Source organism: Thunnus maccoyii, chromosome 11 (assembly GCF_910596095.1).
Source record: "Thunnus maccoyii chromosome 11, fThuMac1.1, whole genome shotgun sequence".
NCBI classification, from domain to species: Eukaryota; Metazoa; Chordata; class Actinopteri; order Scombriformes; family Scombridae; genus Thunnus; species Thunnus maccoyii.
In genome coordinates, this window is record NC_056543.1 from 6888713 (window position 1) to 6911862 (window position 23150).

At 40.2% G+C, this 23150-nt stretch overlaps 1 protein-coding gene across 13 annotated transcripts in view; it reads left to right on the forward strand.

Moving 5' to 3' along the window:
- Nucleotides 1-23150, forward strand: part of tns1b (tensin 1b) — a 174445-nt gene that overhangs the window by 119630 nt on the left and 31665 nt on the right. For 10 of the 13 annotated variants that reach the window (XM_042425614.1, XM_042425619.1, XM_042425620.1 and 7 more), the window contains 11 exons: nucleotides 2825-2996; nucleotides 4568-4618; nucleotides 4700-4822; nucleotides 6935-6999; nucleotides 8182-8265; nucleotides 10395-10507; nucleotides 10613-10673; nucleotides 12458-12533; nucleotides 15872-16001; nucleotides 16172-16237; nucleotides 16520-16642. In XM_042425614.1, the coding sequence (XP_042281548.1) occupies nucleotides 2825-2996; nucleotides 4568-4618; nucleotides 4700-4822; nucleotides 6935-6999; nucleotides 8182-8265; nucleotides 10395-10507; nucleotides 10613-10673; nucleotides 12458-12533; nucleotides 15872-16001; nucleotides 16172-16237; nucleotides 16520-16642 (1064 nt within the window). The remainder of the gene's footprint in view (nucleotides 1-2824; nucleotides 2997-4567; nucleotides 4619-4699; nucleotides 4823-6934; nucleotides 7000-8181; nucleotides 8266-10394; nucleotides 10508-10612; nucleotides 10674-12457; nucleotides 12534-15871; nucleotides 16002-16171; nucleotides 16238-16519; nucleotides 16643-23150) is intronic. The other 3 variants (XM_042425617.1, XM_042425627.1, XM_042425628.1) reach the window with 1 other exon arrangement.

Here is a 23150-nt window from a genome sequence, read left to right on the forward strand (position 1 = left end):
TCGATACATTGCAAATACTGAATTTAGATTCTCTGCTTCTAAAGCAAAAGTGGTGCTACGATACTGCTTACAGGTTGATTTCTACATTATATATTTGACTAAATGGACACTATTGGATGGAAGGTTACATTAGGATACTTTAGGTATCTTAGTCATGGGAATCATTATCACAGGACATAACATCATATACAGACTTCAATCTGCAGCACTTTATATATAATCAGATTTGTCTGTGTCTGGTCACCCAACGCTCTCCTTTTTAGCTCTGTTTTGGTGTCCTTCAACTCCTGAGGGATATATCTGGCTCTTAAGCTGCTAGAGGCTCCACTGTGTTCACCAGCTGGTCACTAAACTTTTCTACCTGTTGTTCGGTGCTCAGCAGGTAGCGTACTGTGGGTTTATCAGAACTTTTTTTCTGAAAACAGCTGCCTGCTATAGTTGGAAGTGGGGTTGAGAGCTATGTTGTAAATCCAAAACAATGAGCTAAAAGAGGCTAAAAGCTTAACTCTGAGCGCTCTTAGAGTCGGGTGATAATTCTCTCTCTTTCTGATCAATCCCTTTTACATTACATATAGTCATTTGGTCCATTCTTAACAGAAATAATGGCTAGTGCAGCTTCCAGTAAAAGCTTTGGGTTAACCTTTTCCACCAAGTCTAAATTGACAAATAACATTAAGGTAATTGCAAAAAAATAAGTAAGCACTAACTCAATCAATTCAAGTATCACTGACTGGGATCAAGGAGGATTCTTAGAATTTTAAACTAGAGAGACAGAAGTCTTCGTTGTTCACTTTTATTACTAAGAAATATCTGGCGAGATTTTTTACAGCCTAATGTCTCTGGTTTCCTGATAAAACATTCATGGTTCACAGTTGGTATTTGTCCAAATGCACAAATGAGATCACTGCAGCAATGAAATTGAGCGTGTGGAGATAATGCGTCATTCGTCAAACGCGATATGCAGAAAAAAAGAGCAATCGCTTCATCTTTTCAGCTGATGAGAAGCAGGTTGGCGCTCGGCAGGGTAGTGCATGCTGGTGGATCTGGAATAGTACCAAACCACAGGTCTGTATTGGCCCCTGACTGCACCCAGAGGCGAAAGATGTATATATGTTGAGACAGAGACGGAGACAGAAAGAGTCAAGCAGACAGAGAAACAGACAAAATAAAGAGATACTAAGAAACATGGGGAAAGGACAGAAGAATTGACAGAGAGAAGCAAATAAAACAAATAATAATAAAAATATTCAACAAATCACAAAGATATAATCTCAGATAAAGAGGCACATGTGAGAAAACACGTGTGACATATCTATTTCTCGTCTATCGCTAGTGATGAATAAGTTCCAGTAAGCAAGTTTTGAGTGGGTCCAGATGTACTGTACAGTGGGAGGATACAATATTTGTATAGTAAAGCTGGGACTTTCTTCTCACCCAGACGTATGAGCAATTTCCTCAGGGGCTACTCAGAGCTGACAAATGTGGGAAATATGCTTCAGTCTGGGTGCTAAGGGTCTAGACACCCCTTCATCTCACCCTCCAAGTTCAGATATTTCACTCACTCCACCTCTTTATGGTTTCTGTAGACGGTTTGAAACGCGCAAGTGCTGAAAAAGACGAGAATAACTCATTCACATAAAGGAATAGTGCGTTTCAAAATGTCAAATCAGTCATTCGTCTTTTGAAGTTTGTTGGAAAAACATAACTCAGACAAAAAGATGAATCAACAGTAAGTTACTGACTTTTTTAGGTGGACCTTACATCTCGTTTCATCCTCCAGTCTCCTTTCTCTTCTTCAACACTTTCTGACCCTATTTGACTTCAGACAAACCAGACTTGGTGGAATGACATGTCAGATAACGTCTACCCAGATGCTACTCTGTTTTCCCCCTCAGACGCCCAAAATGAAACAACACAACATGTGTTAAATGCAGTGGGGAGGGCTTAAATTTTTGGAGGCAAACTTGAACCCCTCTGGGATTTAATGATGTCATGGTGGATATGGTATTTATGTGGTGTGTTACCATCTCCATATTAGGATATTTGTTCCTTGCAGACTCGAAGAAGAGCGTTGTGTGTTCAGCTGAAACTGAAATTTATTGCTGCATTCAGGACATTCAGGACATTCAGTGTAGCGAAGTTTGCAGATGAAATAAGCAGTCACTGCTTTGGCAAAAAAAATATTTTTATTATATTTTTGTGGCACTTTTGATGTGGAACAAACACAAGGGGTTAAAGTACAGACGAACCTGAGAGAAAATCAGAAAAATACCAATAGCAGTTTAGCTGTTTGGTAAATTCTGTCCTAATATGACATGCCATGTGACATCTCTGTGAAAAAAAAAAAAAAATGCTTTTCCATATTAAATCACTAGTATGAATCACATGGCAGCCACATCATCATTTTTAAAAATTTCCAGTAGAAGATTTTTAGACAATAATATTATTGGAGATTTATCTATTCGTCAACTGTTGACCTTTAAAAACTACACCAGAGAAAATCCGTCACCTTTAACCAAGTCGTGGTTGATTATCCCTGTTTGTTGATATCATGGGGTTAGGTGTGGTAATTCACAGTAAAATCATCTCCCTTTAGAGGTAGTAATGGATAAAAAACATGAAGTGATCACACACAACTTGGCATGAAAAACACGAGCACGTGTGTATAAATCACATGTGCTGCATTACTTCTAGGAATTAAATTCCTTCTAACAGCTATTGCAGCTCAGTCGTCCGCATCGGTTTTTGTTTTTGCACAGCGGGGCCTCTGACATGCTTGATCTGTCACACTGAAGTGTAAATGCATCTTTGCTTTCTCTGACAGGAGTGCTAGTCTGCTGCAGGCCTTGGATGAGAGCTACGAGTTGGACCTGATCTACATCACAGAGAGAATCATCTCCGTCTCCTTCCCCAGCAGCGTGGAGGAGCAGAGCTATGCCGCCAACCTACGGGAGGTCGCCTCCATGCTGCGCTCCAAACATGGCCACAACTACCTGGTACAGTTTCCTGTGTACATGTGGATGATTCTAGAAGGATTATAGCAATTAACTTTCAAAAAAAAAAGAAAAAGAAGCAAATAGTGTACGTTCAGGCGGGAACAGGAAGTCATTAGAGCTGCCAAGATCAGCGGATCATCAGCTGATCTCCCTCAGCTCCAACAACACGTTGACACACACACGTTCACACAACAGACGGATTATGTAACATCTATATCTCTATACGTCAGATACAGTTTTCTACCGTTCGCTCTGTTACTGAACTTTAAGAGTTGGAGAACTTTGCTGCAGTTTTAGGAGATTCTTTGAGTCTCAGCTCCTATTGCACTGTGAATGTCTGAGAAACAACATTCTGTATATAAATAGTGAATAGTACATCGTCCAAAATAGATCCCTGTGGAGCCCTTAGCAAATGACAGGAGCTGACCTTCACTAAACCCCTTCCCCAACGGGCAATTGTCCAATTTTAGCTTAGCAACTGTAACTACGCATGAAAGTCCTGTGGAGTTTTGGGTTTCTCCTCGTTTCTCCACAGAGAAATCCGAAGCTCTGGTTAAAAAAAATACTAAAAAAATACTCAGCAATTAAAATATTTGGTGGGATGCGTATGTTTGATCTCCTTTCCAAAACAAAAAGCACAAGAGCAAAACTGTAAGGAATGGATTAAACAGTGCGCTTGTCTGCTGTGTAAATTGCTAATGTTAGCACACTAAGCTAACTTGTGTTATTACAGTAGTAATCCAGTGTTACTTACTTACTTATTCAGTTAGCATATGAATAGTTAACTATATTATTTTGTGGTTAAAACGCCCCCTTCAGAACTGACACATCCACAGTGTGGAAGCTGGTGTGACATGATCCCAGATGCTAATAACCGACATATCAGAGTTTTGGGTTACCGTTAGCGACACTCTCCTGCTTGATTTTCTCATTGTTCTTCCTCATAGTTATTTTCTCATGTATAAGTGAAACATAGCTTACTGTTAAAGAAGAACTGTTTAAGAATAAAGCTAACCAGTTTGTTGTTTGTCAAAGTAACTTATATTGCACGATAATATTAATTTTACTAGCTTCTGACTTTGTTCAAACATTACACAGCACTCAATTAAAATGATATCATGTATGTAGCTATGAAATGCATCTTTAAGACCATTTTTGGAATTTCTCATTTAGTTGGAAAGAGTAAAAAAAATCTGTGTTCAATCAACTCACAGAGTCACAGCTAGTTAACCAGCTAGCTAATAACATCTGTCTGCAACAGTTGTCATTTCAGCTGTCAAAATCAATAATCACCAGTTGGAATTGTGAAGTCTGCTTCTGTCTGTTGGCGTCTGAAGTCTAGCTCCCATTGTTTTAACAATTAGCATGAATTTCAAGTGGGAAATCTGCCACCATTATCATTGTAAACTGTATATGTGGTTGTGTGAGAACAGAATGCGTAAAGGAATAACAACAGTGACTAAGGGGGGCAGGAATAGCAAGGATATCTAACACTGAAGACTGAATAACAATGTCAATATGTGAATATTTAATGCCAAAAATTTGTAATACTGGTCTCTGTTTTTCCTTAGCTCTTCAATCTCAGTGAGAAGCGATACGACATCAGCCAACTTAATCCAAAGGTAAACCCTGATTTCTCCCTCCTCTCCTCTCCTACAAATGACCACCAGTCTCTGACGAATCAATCTCCCCTCCTCTCCCAGGTGTTGGACTTTGGCTGGCCTGACCACCATGCTCCAGCCCTGGACAAAATCTGCAGCATCTGCAAGGCCATGGACACCTGGCTGAGTGCTGACAGCCACAACGTGGTGGTTATACACAACAAGGTGAGGCTGAGAGACAAGAGGATGCTGTGAGAATGGGACAAGTATCACCAGACAGTAGAGGGTGCTCTCAGGCTCTTCTTGGGACCGCTACTCCCCCTGAGGCTGCAGCTGTTTCTTTGTGTTATTGTCAGTAATGACGCTCTCCCTGAGTGAAAAACTGACATTCAGGGTGGAGTATTTTGTGTGCGATAGTGTGTCTATGTCTGCTTATTTGGATTGGGTTGGGTGGATGAGAGTTAGGAAAACACAATTAGGGTGAAAAGAAACTCTACTCATCATGGCTACTTAAGTTTATCTACTCTTTACCCTTAACAATACCATAAAAACTGAATTGACAAGTATTTTCCTGTTATTGCCTGAACTTACTTGCATCACATACTCTTGTGGCAAGCCACACTCAGTCTGGCTCAGGCTAAGTATGCCGACACAAACCATAAAAAGTATATCTAAATACAACTAGGCCAGTGTCCCATATGTAATACCTAATTATTTTCACATTAACCCCAGTGTGTTACTGATTGTGTTTTGCAACACAAGGATTAACTATGGGATCCTAAAGCTCCGTGCCTCATTCCAAGGTGTTCCCCACAGGGAGGTTACAAACAAGTCGGCTGCTATAACAACAGTTGTTATTTTTCTGTGAGTTGAGTAACGCTGGTGATGTGAGCGTGGGCTTGGAAGTTGTGGTGGTCACTAAGGAAGCAGGCTGTGTTGGGTTTCCACATATCAACAAATCATTTCCACTGAGCTCCACGCTGTTTAAACGGCAGCAATATTTATAATGTGGAACACACTCATCCTCCGCAGCGATCCTTGTTTTAAAAATGCATAGATGGTTAAAATGAATGCTTCCATATTAACCATTAGACTTGCCCAGGTCACATATATTTTTTTTTTATGATTTGAATTGATATTACTAATGTAAAAACAAAACTTTATCAAAACTTTAAAGGAGCCCTCCACCAATTTTACATGTAATGGTCAGTTTACTAGTGATGATTCTAGTCTGTGAAACCAGTTGTAATAACGTCCTCTGTGGCTTTGGCGGAGCTGTCTATAGTCTGAGAAAATTTCCCTGATGATGTCACTTTAAATGTATAACAGACGGTCAGTCTTACAAACTGGGGTCATGGAGTTTAAAAGAAAAAAAAGTGGACATTTACCAGGCAGGGAGGATCTGATGCTGCATTCATTTTCTCTTCCATTGCATTTTACTCAATACCACTTGCACTTAATTGTCATTTTTCCTTGTTTTCTGTTTATACTGTATCTGTTCTTATTGTGCACATTGTAGCACTGAAGGAACATAGTTTTGTCCCCCTGTATGCCATCATGTATGGAGAGAATGGCAACAAATTCCATCTTGGACCTTGAACCTTGAATATCTGCGTTATTGTAATTACTTCCAACTTGAAAATAGCGTTCACGTCAACATCAGTGTCGTTAAGTACAACGAGCTTCAAAATATCCTACTTGGCACTAAATAATATGTAAATTCCTGAAATCTTGGATAACTTGCGTCAGTCAAAGTTGAGTTTAATTACCTTGAACGATGGCTTCAAGATAATTAAAGCCTAATGTGATGGACAAAGTGCTATGATGCCAGTGCGCTGTATTTTTAACCTTCACACGACAGAACTTTACAATCATACCGTACAACCATCTTGGGTTTTCTGGTGACACGAACGCAAACAAGTTGTGAACTTTGGAATCTTTCCCATCTCTACCATCCATCCATTAGATTAAGTTGCACTGTGTGGAATGTAGGATCCAGTGTTTCTGGAGCTTGACCCATTTCTAGGGACTAAAAATCAACATATCTCAGTCTCTGTTTTGATCATTCTTGATTTAATCTGTCTCTTATGAGTCTACCAGCTATATGGAAGTGCAATAACACCACATAATCACCACAGTCCTCCTTTACAGCACCAAACTGTTCAACAACATCAAAGTCTAGAAAGAAAATCAGCACCAGAATAAAATTACTACCTCAATAACCCCATTAAAGAAAATTCAGTGTTATAAAGATGTGGAAAATGTGTTCCCGGGAAACCATCATGACTTGGAAGATAATATCTGTTGTTGACTCTTGCTTGCTTGATGTCTTTTCAGGGCAATCGGGGCAGAACTGGAGTGGTGGTGGCAGCCTACATGCATTACAGCAACATATCTGCCAGGTAGGCGTATAGTAGCACCTACAGCTGCAAAATGGTTAAGTGGCAGCACACTTTGGGAGAGGAAGTCAGAAAGAAAGGGAGAAAGAGGGAGCATGAAGATGAATCTGTAATTTTCTGGAAACAGGAAAATAGAAGTGCAGAAAAATAAATGGGTCTAAATGAGGAAGAGACATGAGCGGAAAAAGTAGATAGACCAGCATTGTTCATCACAAGACTGTAGCCCACATCTGAAGAACAGACAGAGATGTGATGAACAGAAGGAGGAGGAGGAGGAGGAGGAGGAGGAGGGGTGTAACATGAGACTGAAGAACAACACTTTTATTTGCAGAAATCCAAGAAAAAAAGTGTTTGATATAATAATCATGGGCAGCAAGCATTGAGTTAGCTTCGACAGTCACTGGATCATAAGGCCCAAATTATAAGTACACGCTTTTTATTCATTTTTTATTGGATTTATTCTTAGATAGGCCGAAATAGAATGACATTCAGCTGCGAAACCGAAGGAGATTTAAACTGTTAAACAATCAGAGGAGCGCCTGACTCCCTGTTGTTTCTGAAAGAGCACTGATTGGTCAATTTAAAGCTGGCATGAAGTAGTATTGAAAACTTAACTAGCAGTAAAATACCAGAACATTAACCACCTGTGATTCTTGTTAACATTATAGATAAAGATGTTTAACTATGTGCATGGAGATTATGCAGAATTAGACCACTATTGTCTTATGAAACATTATGAATATCTACATTGTGATTCAGAATGCATTATATAACATCTATTTCTTATGATACAGTGAGAAATATTCTTCTTCCTGATTGTTATTGATTATGTCAGATGCAGCTTGTTGTCTAATTAATTCTATGCCACCTTTGTGTGTTGTAATATCTGATATTAAGCATGCTGAAGGAGGGTTTTTCACGAAACGTACATGTGCATTATAGTAATTTCCTACTCAAGCGATGGTGTGCAGACTTCTTAGATGTCTCATGTGGCATGATTACCATGGTTGTTTTTGCTGTTTCCTCTGATTATCATCAGGCTCCATAATTGCATAAACACTAAAGTTGCACACAGATTATACACTTGAAATAATATAAAGTATACTGTATATGCATTGCAAACACTAGAGATGAAATAAAAGTATATTAAATATGTAATAACCAAACTTTTCTGTTGGAATGCAGTGCTGACCAGGCTCTGGACAGGTTTGCCATGAAGCGTTTCTATGAAGACAAAGTGCTTCCTGTTGGTCAGCCTTCTCAGAAAAGGTCAGTCTTCCCTCACTTGTTGTTTAAAGTATGAGTTTGACCCCAGAGTGAACTGTCTCACAAAGAAATCTCTTGTCTTCCTATGTACTAAAAAAGCTGCATTCATTTATTTTTAGCCACTTGGAGCAGTGAATACACTTTAAGCTAATGAAACAACTCAGACATCCAATGAGGGTTGAATCGAGGACAACTGGACTTCTTGGTCACAGATACTTGAAGACATTTCACCTCTCATCCAAGGGGCTTCCTCGGTTCTAACTGATTGGCGGGGAGTCTCGGGTATTTAACCTCTCAAGGGTCATTATCAAGGTCATTGATACCATTTGGTTTGTTAGTGCTCCTGGCTGTTGTAACAATAATCGTTAGAGCCGTCGGTCGTCACCGGAGGCCAAGTGTAAACGACAGTCGGAGTTGTCACATGAGGCCAAATGTGAATGGTTGTTAAGTTTCAAGGGAAGGGATGAAAGGACAGTATTGTAAGTGGGGGGATAAGTGGTGTCGTAGCCCTCTTCCTCTGTTCAGGGATGGTTTCTCTAATGTGATGTAAATAGCCTCCTTCACTCCTCTTTCCAACCATCTGTCCTCTCTATCCAAATTATGCATGTTGTTGTCTTCAAAAGAGGTGTAAATAAACTGCTGAGTCTTGACCCGAAGAGTTGACCCCTCCTGCGTTAAGCCATGCGTTTGTTTATACAAGTGTGTGCATTCCTCACTGCGCTGGACTGCATACACTAGATTGCTTTTCTTGTGTTTAGGTGTGCAGTCTTTTGGGTGGACCAGTTTCAGTCTTAGTATGTTGCTGGGTTTGAAAAACACAGGGATGTGGTGTTTGTAAAAAAATCCTTCTGAGTTTCTCAGATACTCCAGACATGTAAGGAATGACCATGTTGTTGGGTTTATTCTTCTTTTCCTCACCACCTGCAGTGTTAGTTTTCTTCCTGTATCTTGTGGCTGTTTTGACAAAGGACCAGTTAGGATATCCACAAGCTTTAAGTGCATCTTTCAGGTGTTTGTGCTCCTTCTCTTGGGCCTGAGCACTTGTTGGTGCATTATCAGCTCGGGGGTGCAGGGTTCTGAGAGTCAAAGAGGAAGTACTGGTCTGTATGTGGTGGTTTCCCTGTATACTCCAATGTGGAGGCTGCGTCACAGTCCAAAAAGGCCAATCTGTTGTTTTTGACGTCCTCTTGTGTGAACTTGATGTTATTGTGCACCGAGTTAATGTGTTCTTTGAAGGATTGCACTTCCTGGATCTTCACAGAATACATTAACTCAGTGGACAGTAACATCAAGTCACGTTGTTCACACTTGAACTCAGGTGACTCCCAACAACTCTAACAACTGTTGTTACAACAGCAGGGGCACTAACAAACCAAGTGGTATGATAACGACCCCACAGAGGTTAAATACCTGGGACTCCTCACCTGTCAGTTAGAACTAAAGAAACTCCTTGGATGAGAGGTGAAACATCTTCCAGTATCTACAATCAACAAGTCCAGTTGCCCTCGATTCCTCCCTCTGTGGTCTTCACAGACAACTCCAGAGTGAATTACACGGCTGTTTAGCAGCTAAGTGCTTCACTATGTTCACCATCTAGTCACTGACTTTGTATTTCTGCAGTTTGATGCTGGGCAGGTGGTGTACAGTGGCGTTAACAGAGATTTCTGCTTGAGAATAAATATACACACCTTGCAAGCCACATTTTGTATTTAAATTTGCACTGAGGCAATATCTGATGCCTCGGTTAAGCAGATTAAACTCAGCAATAAAATGTAGTCATGTTAAAGTACAGTTACCACAAAGTAATCAGTATCACTATACCAGTATCAACAGCACTGTAAGAAATCAGATACTCAGGACACAGATGTTACCAGTTATGTACTCTACTGTCAACTAAGAAATTGACTTTATAATAAAAAAGAGTGTTTGGCTCCTTTAGCATGGCTGATACGTTGAAAACATTCATTGTTGTTACTAGAGGTCATAGCCAAAGACTGTGTCTCTTTGTTGTGATGAACACAGGATTATACCTTTATCCCTTTGTTGTAAAACATTAAGGATCGTGATAGAATTTCACTGAAAGAGACATAGTAGTACTATCATCTCCTCCTCCTTCCCTTTGTCCCGCTCAGGTATGTGGAGTACTTCAGCGGCTTGTTATCCGGACACATCAAGATCAACAACAAACCCCTGTTCCTTCACCATGTCATCATGCACGGCATCCCCAACTTTGAGTCTAAAGGGGGTGAGTGTCATGTGCAGACTGTATATGTTCACATATGCACATGTGTGAGCATTTAAACACACATTATTTATTTTTCTAACCTTCTCTTTTTGAATTGTTTTCCAGGTTGTCGTCCTTTTCTGAAAATCTACCAGGCCATGCAGCCCGTCTACACATCTGGGATCTAGTAAGTCTTAAAACATACTCACACTCAAATGCTTTTACAAGATTCCAGGGATAGTGAGCTCGTAATGGCTCAATAATAAAAACCCTGATTTTCCTTTATAGCCTCTCCTCTAACTCCCCTGCCCCCCCAGTATGCACACACATCACTGCTCTTGCCAGTTTACGCTCTGTGCTTGCCTCACATTATTGTATGCTGCAGGCTCTTGTTTCCCTACTTTAGATCCTGCAGTCACTTCAAGCGTTATTTGTGACCGGAGAGCCAATGAAACAGGCAAACAGGCATCTGTGTGGACGCCTGCAGAGTTTTCCTGCCAGAGGCCCCCTGCTGGTTCCCAGGGCCAGACAGGAAACTATGGGTTCCATGACTTTCTGTTGTTGTTTTGAGAGGAGAGGAGGTTAGAGGAGAGAGCTGGAGAACATTTACACTGTATTTACATGTTATACAGACACCGATTACAATATCTTAGCATAAAGAGCAGGAAAGCTGTAAGAAACATATAATGTATGTGCACATCAGATCATTGAGTTCCATACATAAAAGTACAACTTGTACACATAACACATACTTTAAACATTAATATGGTAACGAATAAACCAATTAGCAGATTTGAATTTTGTCAGCCGTTGCAGGAAAATGGCTGACTGGATTGGTACTTGAAGAAAAGCTTCAATTCAGTAAAAAGTTAGAGGCAAAATGTAAATATATCAGTTCATGAACAGTTGTGGAAGTCTCTGGTGTAAATGCAAGCACTGAGTGTTGCTTAAAGCTGCATTTTATTCATTTTTTGCCTTTAAGGAGAACAACATTGTCCTATTATCACCATATGAAGTCGTTTGATGTCGTGTTTCCGTCCACCTGAGGGATGTGTGTCCAATATTCACTCTCCTTCTCGCTCCGTTTTGGTCTCCACCAGCACCTGAGGGAAACATCTGACTCTTTAGCTGCTAAATGTCCCGTTATTATGTTCATCAGCTAGCTGCTAACGTTGTGTTGTTGTTTGGTGCTGGACAGGTAGTGTAGGGCACTGTGGGAGTTTAATCGCTAAAAACAGCCGCCTGCTGCGACTAGAGACGAGGTTGATGAGAGCAGAGTTTCTGGGCTGTAAAACCTAAACAATGAGCTGAAAGATGCTAAAACACTTCATAGATCCGAGGGATACTGCAGAATTGGGTGATAATTCTCTGTGGGTTTGTAACTACAAGCGAAACTTTTACATTACACAAAGTGATTTCATCCATCGTTACTTTAAAAATACTGATTAGTGCAACTTAAAACTGTCTGATCCTGGTTTTCTCATTCTTTGGGAATTCTTAGGAAGCATTTTGAAGTTTTTACTGTAAATAGCAAAGCCTGTTTCTTGTCTGAAATGTAATACTAATGTCCATTCTTACAAACGTGTTAACACTATAAACACATTTACAGTTTACACAATAACTAAGTGTGAAATAATCAGCGCACATATACTTCCAGACTGTCAACCCCTTAAAGCCTTAAGTCACATTCCTTCCCACTTTCTCTCACATGCTCCCTATTAGCACTCTCCACCCTTTGATCCCATGCTTCCAGGAAGACAATCATGTAGACACTAATGCCCAAAATTAGTCCAGCTCTGCACTGTGGTTACGCTCTGTGATGGCCATTGTTAAAGCAAATAAGGGATTGTTAGTAGGTGATGTAAATAAAGTGCTCACGGTGATACCAGACGAGCAACACCATGATATTCAGAGGAGTAACAGGGATGGCAGCCTTTTTAGCTAACATGTTGTGTTTTTTTTCTTTTGCAGTAATGTTCAGGGGGACAGCCAGACGAGCATCTGTATCACCATTGAACCTGGTCTTCTTCTGAAAGGGGACATCCTGGTAAGAATAGCACAGTAGCTTGTGCGTATTGATGAAATACAGCAAAAGAGTGAAATCTCAGTTTAGCATCGTAGCTGTTTGTATCACATTCTGAGAACTTTAAAGGATAGATTCAGTTTTTTTTTCAAGTCTGCATTAATATAATACTGATGTGTCATTATGTAGGTGGAAACGGGTCTTTCTCGCCGTAACAGTTCCTACTCTCCGTACTGACCCCCGAAGCTATTCTCTCGGAACTTGACTACACTGTAAGAAACGGGGGCCAAAATCCACAGCCCTCGTTCTGTGCAAATATGCGTTCCAAAGTTCAGCTGACACTAATATGATGCTTCAGCAGTCTCGGATAGCTAAATTGAGCTGATTTATTCCAAAGTTACAGCCTGTTTAGAAGAAAATTCCCTTTTCTTGTTTCCCAAGAATGTTCGGCGGAGGGATACGTTCTAGCAGTGGCGTGTAGATTTTACAAAACAAGAAACTGGAAGCATTTTCTCTCATGTCACAGGGTGTGAAAACGATAACAGAGGAAAGTTTAATGTCTTACTTTTTCCAACATTTAACCTCTGCCAGAAAAAGAAAGAAAAACAAAGGGATGTTAATTGATAAATAACATGGAACGCTAATGAGAACAGCTGTAGAAATGTACAGAGGATACACTGATTTGTGTTGTTTATTAGTAATGAGGGAATCCTGTTAGTTTTTCCAATCTGACGCTGTGTGTGTGTATGTGCTGAATGCATATGCTGTGGGCAGTTTATAGTATCCATTCACGGAAGAAATAGGGCCATAAAAACCTGGGGGAATACAGTTGGCCTGGGTCTCATACCTCAGTTTATAGACCCTCATTAGCACACAATATGTTTGCTGGAAACTATGACGTCAAAATGGTAATCTACTTTTTTCCACAACAGTGTTTTGGAAACATAAGGTACTATTTCAATGTGATATAATCATTTAAAGGAAATTTGCATGTAAAATGGATATTTTTAGTACTTTGTGAGAGATCTTTCTATTTATAGAGAGATATTTTGGGGATATTTTTACAAAATCTTAAGTGCTCCATTTGCTCTTTTTAAAATGAAGAAAAAAGATCCTCAATAAAGTAGAGTACCTCAGCTGTATTTTTTGCATGTAGTTCAAGCAGAGGAACTGCATACATCAGCAAAGTTTCTGCTTCTGCTGTCATTCAGGCCATAATATTATCCATGAGATGTCCTCAGGGTCATAATTTCAGCGTGGGGAATTTCAAAGAGGCACTTACTGTACGCTCGAGGCCGTTCCGTTTTGGCCGCCAGAGCTGAGCTCATATCTCATCCTTTATTTAGGACAGACTAATGGATTCTGCTGAACGCATCGTCTGACCGAGCCGTTGCCTGCTGATGCTCGTTATTATTCAGATAACACAGAGAATGTGAACTGTGGCCTTATGGCCAAATGGAGGAGACATTAGTCAGCATGGAGTGTGCTCTTGCATTTTAATTTATACTGGTATGTGTTTGTGCAGCTGAATCGAGTTGCGGATGAAACGAGTGCCAAAAACATTACTAATTACTCAATCGTTAGATGAAAAATGATAATCACAGAGGAAAATCTTTATTAAGATGATTGATATTATTCAGGTTGTTTTCCTCTCTTATTGGCCAAAGTCGGTCATTTTAATTCCAAGTTTGGTTTAAAATTTGCTTCAAGGATCAAAGTGGTTTCAAGGATGTCACAAACTTTACAGAGAACAGAAACAACACAGCTGAACAAGTCCAGCGGACAAACGAAGAACTTAAAAGGAATATTTTGACGTTGTCGGAAATACGTTTCTCCTCTCATCTAACTCTCCAGCCAAGAATTAGATGAGAAGATTGATACCACACTTATGTCTGTCAGTTAATGAGGCCATAGCGAGGAGGCAGTTAGCTTACCTTAGCGTAAAGACTGGAAACAGATGGAAACAGGTAGTCTGGCGTTCACTATAGCTTGACTGTTTCATCTGCACAAAAGTGCAAAAACACAGCAATAGTTTTACGAGGGGTTAGACTTCTCTTGTCCGAGTGCAGCGTCTTCCCATCTTGTCTTTGTGGGGTTGGTTCACTTGGGTTTTTGTATGGATTAATCAAACTATGCAACGTGTTAATTAATGAGCTTGAGAGGCTTACAGGCAGATTTTGTTACCTTTGGACAGAGCCAGGCTAGCTGTGTGCACTACTGTTTCCAATCTTTCTGCTAAGCTAAACTAACCGGCTGCTGGCTGCAGTCTTATATTTAACTGACAAATATCTAACTATTGGCAAGAAAACAAATGAATGTTTCCCAAAAATGTTGAACTATTCCTTCAACATTAAGGATGATTTATCCACAAATGTGGAGGAAAAAAAAAAGCTTTGGTTAGTTTTAAGCCTGTGTGTAAAAAATGAAACCGTGTAAATTCTCTAAAGACAACATGTAAGCTTAAAATTAATGTTTTCCTTCTTCTATTTTTTGTTCTCAAACTTCGCTCACCAGCGCTGTTTTCCTCATGAAAAGGATCCCTCAGTGGGAGGTATACAATATCCCTGAAAGCTGCACTAAGCCAAGGGATATTTTACTTTGCCGCCCACTTGTCCTCAATCATTTATGTGCTTGTGTGGATTTGAGAACCTTACATATTTAGATGTTATTTGGCCCCACATGCAGAAAATGGCTACACAATATATTTTTTAGATTGTTTATAAGTTTAGTTTCTACCTGCACCGAGTAGCATATACCATAAGTATCTGAAAAATACTCACTGTCACTGTAACATTGGGATGTTTTTCAGTTTGGCAGTTTCTTCTTCTCTGCAGCTGCACTTTGTGGCTGCATGTTGTTTGGCTTTAGGTAAATAGTCCTCCGGTACCTTTAAATGTGAGGTCCTTGTAAAACACTAACAGATCCAGGCTGCCCATCAGGGAACAGCAGGAGGGAGAGAGATGATTTTCCTGTGTGTGGTTTTAGTGTTGCTTTTAAAGCTGTTGTGTTGGGAGAAACATTTTGGATAATAATGCAAGTGGAGAGACCATACACTATACACTATACACACATAAAAAAAGAAAAGCCTTAAATTCTTTTTTTCTAGCTCTGAGCCAGTGTAGAGAAACAGGACTAACAATGAATCAAGCTGGAATGTCTCTGGCTCGTGTTTCATAAAGATGATTTCATATTCTGCTCGCTTGATTTTAACCCGCAGTTCAGCAGTAGAGGTGATTTGATTTTTTTGTGGTTTTACTTTTAACATCCTGAATTTTATTTAAGTTGACATGTTGAGTTTTGTTGGTCCTGTTAGATGTGATGCTGGTACTACAATACTTTAAAATCTCATCTTCATCCTTCAGCTCAAGTGCTATCACAAGCGCTACCGCGGCCCGTGCCGAGATGTGATTTTCCGGGTGCAGTTTCACACGTGTGCCGTTCACGACCTGGGGATCGTGTTTGGAAAAGATGAGCTTGATGAGACGTTCAAAGGTAGGAGAGAGAGTACTCAGAATATACGCAATGAACGGCTGATTTATTGTGTATTTAAATAGTCAATCCATTTTTTTTTGCTATCTATTTGGTTCTGTAATGACAACTAATGATTAACAATTAATAATCATTGTTTTTCCTGTTCTCTTTTTATTATTTCCTGGCTCCAGATGACAGATTCCCAGAATATGGAAAAGTAGAGTTTATTTTCTCCTTTGGGCCAGAAAAAATCCATGGTAAGAATCAATGTGTCGGGTTTTGTTGGTATGTCGGAGCGTTTTTCACAAATTACAATATTTGTTTTGTTTTGTTGTAAACGAATCAAACCGAGCAGGTTGTTTGAGACTTGCTGTGCACATACACAGATCTATTATAAATCAAAAAAAGAGAACATTCTATAAAATTAAGTGAAAATTAAGTCTGAATTAAAAGACAAAGTTATGACTGTATGTAACATGTGTTGTATTTGTTGTGATTGAAAGACATTCACATTTCTGCTCTGCCTCTTTGTACTTCTGGTCAAGGTATGGACCACCTGGAAAACGGGCCGAGCGTCTCCGTGGACTACAACACTCAAGATCCTCTGATCCGCTGGGACTCCTACGAAAACTTCAATCAGAACTGTGAGGACACCGCAGACGGTGAGTACAGTCGGATTATAGATAGTATTTAAAATTTTGTACATACACACACAACAAAATTCAACACAATAAATATCACACACATGTTGTACGAGCATGCTCAGAGACACAAATCCACACAGAGAAGGTGGAACTCCTCCTGGCCCCCCCCCCCCCCCCTCTTGAGTGCTGTAAACTTAACAAGGTGTTAATTACACTGGCTCTTAACAGCCATAAGCCCTAATGAAAGGTCTCATTTAGACTTCACTCTCACTTAGGCTAAAACGCGATAATTTGCGCACAACTTGTATTTCTGACTTATTTTAAGTAATTGAATTTGCAGGTTAACGTTACAAGACACGCCACACTTTTCAGTTTCCAACAATAGATGACTGCACGGGGGGTTCCTCGTTATTGTATCAGTTGTGAAAGATTTCTGTCGTGACCCTCTAGGTGAAAGGTCACCTTACGTAAATAAGGAAACTATACATGTGACTGTGGAAATGCATTTTAATGTGGTTAGGAGGACGTTGGGATTCTTTATTCTCTCTCTCTCTTTCTTTCTCACTCCGCCCCCCCACACATACACACAAACAGCACGTATCCATGATGACCTCTAGCAACAAGGCTGTTTTTGTCTGTCTGCGTGACACAGAGAGAAAAAGATTCAGCCTCTTTCCTCATGGAGCTTTTTCACACTTTCATCCCTTTAAAACTCCCACGACAGGGTCGAACCGAGGTCACGTTTAAGTTCAAACAGGTGTTGGAATGCTTTATGAGACAAACTAGCAGATGTTTTTATGCTGGTAAATACTGAATTATTAGTAGCAGGAGTATACAGTGTTGTTTATTTACTTTCATGCATCACAAAGTTGCTCAAAAACTCAAACCACCGACGGACTATGTGAGGCTTCGTGACTGTGTGTCTGATGTGGTGGTTTGCAGCACAGGGGGCCCACAGGGGACGGTGCGTTCTCCTTTTTCACCCCCAGAAGTTCTCTGATGAGAGGGCCATCATTGGATGCCTATCAGAAGGGAATGAACAGGAATACAGGGAGGTCATTAAGGACTTTTGTCAACTGGTGTGAGCTAAATCACCTTCACATAAATGCCAACAAGACAAAGGAGATAGTGATAGATGCCCCAGTCTATACCGGTGAACATCCAGGGATTGAAGTGTACAAATACCTGAGTGTTCACCTCAATAATAAACTGGACTGGTTGGACAATAACGATGTCCTGTACAAAAAGGCCAAAGTCGTCTCCATATGCTGAGGAGGCTGAGGTCCCTCGGAGCATGCGGGACACTGTTTAGAATATTTTATGACACTGTGGTGGCGTCAGCAATTTTCTACACAGTGGTTTGCTGGGGAGGTGGAAGCACGGAGAGGGACAGAAAAAGAGTCAGTTAACGTGTTAAGAGGGCTAGCGCTGTCCTGGAGTGTCCTCTGGATTCCACAGAGGAGGTGGGTGAGAGGAGGATGTTAGACAAGCTGTCGTCAATCCTAGACAACACTCATCTCCTGCATGAGACAGCAGCAGACTGCTACACCCACAGTGTAGCAGTCTGTAGCAGCCTGTACACATCTGTATATGTGATAGATGTATATAGTGTTTATTTATCACTCACTCACTCTTTTTCTTCTAATTTTGATCTGCTATAACAAGTTAATTTCCCCTGTGGGGATCAATAAAGTTTCCATCCATTCATCAAATGATCATATTGTTATAAGAGAAAAGCTGTATGTAAATCAAAGTAAAAATAAGTGTTTTACCCACAGCAAGTATCAAAAATCATCCCAAATCTATTGTAAATGGTAAATGGTAGATCATGTTTTGAAAGGGAGGAGAGTCACTGGCACCACTGAGTTCATTTGTGGTGAAATTATGACCGCAGAGAGCCCAAAGGCCTCGTGGGACCTGACTCTACTGCTTTCCAGAACGCAGCGCGAGGCATTCCTGGGTTTAGCCACAGGCGTGGACAGAGTCTGTCTGCTCAGGGGGCAGTGGTCACTCTGTGACCAAAGTGCTACTTTCTCCGCCACCCAAAAAAGGAAGCAATGCTACACCCTTAGCAATAGCAGCAAGCCTGTTGTTTTGCCTTCCAAAAGGGCCACGCTTATAGGGATGGTCAACTTGTTTTTGTAACCACTGGAATGATTTTCTTCATGTTTGTGGAAGATAAAAACTGACATCTATTGAGAATCAGGGTTGTGTTATGTCTTATCACATAATCATTAAAGGGAAAGTGTTATGATCTGGCACATTCCTGTGGATATCCTATATATGTTCAGGTTTCAGGAGGTATTTACTGATACAAGAATTTCACAGTCGTTATTACATTTACCGCATGTTCCAACACTGATTTTACAAGCTGTCATAACAGCTCATGCAAATGTTAAATTCTTGCTCATGCAGGAGAAAAACATGCAAAAGCAGGGACTGATACATGTAAAGTTTAATCATGATGAGTGCTAAACTTATTATAGTCTGCACTATAGAAACATACAGATTATTTTCCAACAAGAGAGTGTGTCAGGGCATTTTGGGTGGATTTAAAAGACAATTCACAACACGACGCAGTAGCTTTTTTAAGAGGGATGCTCTGTCCTTGATTCCCCCGGAGTTTTTTTTATGTGTTTCCCAGATAGTCAGAAAGGTCAGAGGTTACTTGGCTACCTTCTATCGCTGCTCATAAAGTGTCTACGCCACAGTCGGCGGCAGCTTGAAATAGTCCTTGCTAAAATAGAATAGGTCTCCACTCATTCTGTTCCAGTGGAGGTTATAGCTGATGTGTGTGTGTGTGTGTGTGTTATCTCAGTCCAGCTTCGTTCAAGCGACGGTGATACTGTGTTCAAGTCTTGAATTTGACAAACACATGTAAATACAAACAACTACTATTGCTTCATAGGGTACATACTGTACACAGAAAAATAAAAACACACAATCACATGTCCTTATGTGGCTACTTGAGCCATGAAGTAGTCGATAAAACTTCAAACATGTCCCATAATAGCCTTTCTGTGCCGTGACTTTATTCAGCCGGCGCAGTCAGACTGATACACACTGCATTTTAAATGAGCTCAGCTTGCAAAATGGTATTTAAGGGAACAGTTAAAAATGGTTCTGTCTCATAGAAATGCACTTTGCAGCAATGGCAGAGAGAGAGAGAAAGGGTTTCCAGGAAACTGATGGTGTTTCCACAGTCATTTGGCGTCACACTTGTTAGCGCTGAAAAGGTAATTAGTTCCTCTGACAGAGTGGCTTTTAGAGCCGAGAGAGAAAACGAGAGAGGGTGTATATCTTCACGAGTGTTAGTTAGAAACAGAAAGTATTGTTGTTTGTTGTTCGCAGTTTGTCAAGACTGTTGTTGCTCTTCTGAGGAAAGCGTCAGGCTACTGTACTTACAAGATTTCTGCCCTCTTAGCTTATCAAGGCATTGCATAAAGCTTAAAATTATAGGGCCAATGTTTTGTTGGGATCAACATTGGGTAAGTGCTGTTTACGTGGATGTTGGTTTTCAAAAGATTGATGTTGACATTCATTGTGTTTATTCGATAAAAACAGCTACAGCTGCTGTGGGACGGTTTCAGCATAGGGGTTTTTTTGTGCCTTTTTTCATATCTTTACTGAGCTTATGTGGATACGGTAGATAATCTACTCTTTTACGTACAAATCAAATCCTTGCACTTTTTTTCATCGCGATCGTGTGTTCAAAGAAGTCATTGTGTCTAAAGGATGCACTTGCTGCAGCTCAGCGGGCAAAATCAAAGCACTGTATGTTGCTATTATCCTTCACATGTATCTTCTATTGATGTTTTTTTCCCCATCTTGTAGAGTTAAAGTTACTCTTGGAACCTTCTGTTGCAGTTTCCGGATCCCAGAGATCTGTTTAAGTCTGTATTCGGTGCTGGATTGGTGTGGGTGTGTTACAGATACTTGTGAGAAGATGAAGAACAATCCAGTTTTTTAAAGTCTAGTTTTAATAATATATCTTGAGTTTGAGGGCTAATCAGATACAAAGACTCTACACAGTTTCTCACATTCTACCAGGAATGTACATTTGCACGTCATTTATCGATCAGTGCGGTGTATTGCTGCATGACGTTGCAGAAAAAGTCAATGCTTTTGCTTGACAACCCTGCGTTCTTGCATCAAGGCCTTCCTTTATGGGACCCCTGATGTGGCAACGCAGTAGTCTCATTAAAATGAAGAACAGGGTAACAGTTTTTTGATGTAGTGCTATTGTTAGGTCATTGCAATCAGAACAGAAATGCAAACTAAATTGTTGCTGCTAAGATTCAGTGAAAAAAGAGACATTTCCGCTAAATCAGACTGTGTAACAGTTTGATATAAATCACTACTTCCTTGATTCAAGTGGCCCTGAAATGGAATTTGTTACAAGCCGATCCTTTCAGTCACCTGATACATGCACGAGTCTAATCAAACAACGCCGCTACATGCCAAGCTATAGCTTGATGCGAGCAACCATGCAGACAAAACTGCAGGGAAACACCATGTGAGTAGCAGATGTGAAAGTTCAAGTTGTGTACGGTCTGTGAAGGTAGATCATGTTTTGGTTTCTAAATACTGATAGACTTTCGGGGAGTGACAGACCCTTGTGTTGTTGTTTACCATTCTGTTCCAGTGATTGGTTCAGCTTGCCAACACAACACATTTGTGGAATAACTGGGATGGGAGGGAGGGTGGGGGGGGTGGGGGATGACAGTGAGAAAATAAGAATAGTGAGATATATAAACAGAGAAAAGATGGATGAGAGTAAAGAGCAACAGATTTCACAAGAGCGAGAGATAGAAATATGAGAAAGAGATGTTTTTGCAATTCTTTTCACAACTTTTCAAAACAAGAGTCATTCAGTTCCGTCTAATATCAAATTAATTTAGATTTTTGTGTTATATAAGCACTATATCTATCGTACAGAACCTCTTCATCAAGACAAGGATTTCTCATACACAGTCAATATTACAGCATTCTGACTGTAAATCACATTTCCCTCTGGTTTGAACAAACTTTGCTACCATTCATTCATAAGGAGTTATTTCTACTTCACCACCTTTCTCTTCAAGTTCTAAGAGATCTTCTTCTCTCTGCCTCAGTGAAGAGTCGGAGGAGTTAAAGGCAGACTCCTCCGCTCGACTGTGAAACCCTTTTGTGCACAGATTCACAGGAGGAGGAGTGACAGAGAATGTCAGAGTGGGTTCGTGCATGCTGCTGCTCAGCACAGACAGAAAGTGACATGGTGAATTTGTGTCCAGCATTTCTTCGATTTCCCCTCGGCGCGAGGCTGCCTTTTATCAAGATTTGATAGTTGTTGAAGAGTTCCGCCGTGAACCTGTTTCGAGTTTGTCCTTCTGCACTTTATAACGCCGGAGAGAAAAGTTATAACGAATTCAGCAGCTGACGTCTTTGACAACATGTGAGTAGCATGCTCGGAGCTGTAGATATAGAGATTTGCAGAAACAGGATCTTTAATTTTATCTGGAAATATGCTCAATTACTCATTGCGGGTTGTCTATTGTCCAAACACTTGGCCACATTGTGCTTTTCATGTTAATGTTTTTTTTTACTGCTTCAACCAAGTTCACAAGGCAAGTGATCCTTTGAAGTTTAATCTTTTACAAATGTTTTTATCCAGTACTGATAAAAAGTTGAGTCGCATATAGAAAGTCTGTGTTTTTGTGGTCTAAAGGATAATTCGGGTTGGCTCTTATTTTTGTGATTTTGGCTATAATTCCTATTGGGAATACTGTACGAGCCAAGTTATTGCTGAGATCTGGAAATGTGGCGACAATGCTTAAGAGAAGTCTCAAGGAGGAAGAAGGACGAGCAAGCAGATGATCATACAGGTGATAGACATATTTGGAAAAACTAAAAACAAACTGAAAATGTTACTGTTGTAAACATCTATCAGAATTAAGACTCCCTGGTTCATCTTTGGTCACCTTCTTTATACCAATATAGCAGTTCTCAATAGGAATAATGGTGCAAATTACAAAAAATAAGACACAAGCCTTAAATTGTACACGAAAAATCTCTATAGATGTTGTAAAATAAGGTTCTGAGGCACTGTAGCAACTTCCAGAAACAAAATAAGTCAAGTGTCCTTGACTTTTCTATGTAAGCTTATTTTCTGATGCCACTTAGTTACTGTTTATCCAAAGTCCAATAAGTATTTCCCTGTGTTGAGAAGCGGCAGCCCAAGTGTGTGTGTGTGTTTGTGTTATTTTCTCACTCTCTCTCCAGAGGTTAATGCTTCCTCTCTGATCTCATACATTACAATAGTCAGAGGGAGATGTCTGTGTTCCCGTCCCCATGTCCTTAATTATCCAAACAGAAAGGATTGTTGACCATGCGTGCCCTGTTTGGCACAGACTATTTCTCGCTACATTCTTGCAGCAAGAGAGCAAGGCTTAAATAAGTCGAATTTAAGTTTGTATTTGTGTTGCATGCTGAGCTGCAGAAGGGGATCGGGTGGAGGGAGTTACATAATCCTGGTGGAGGTAGAAGT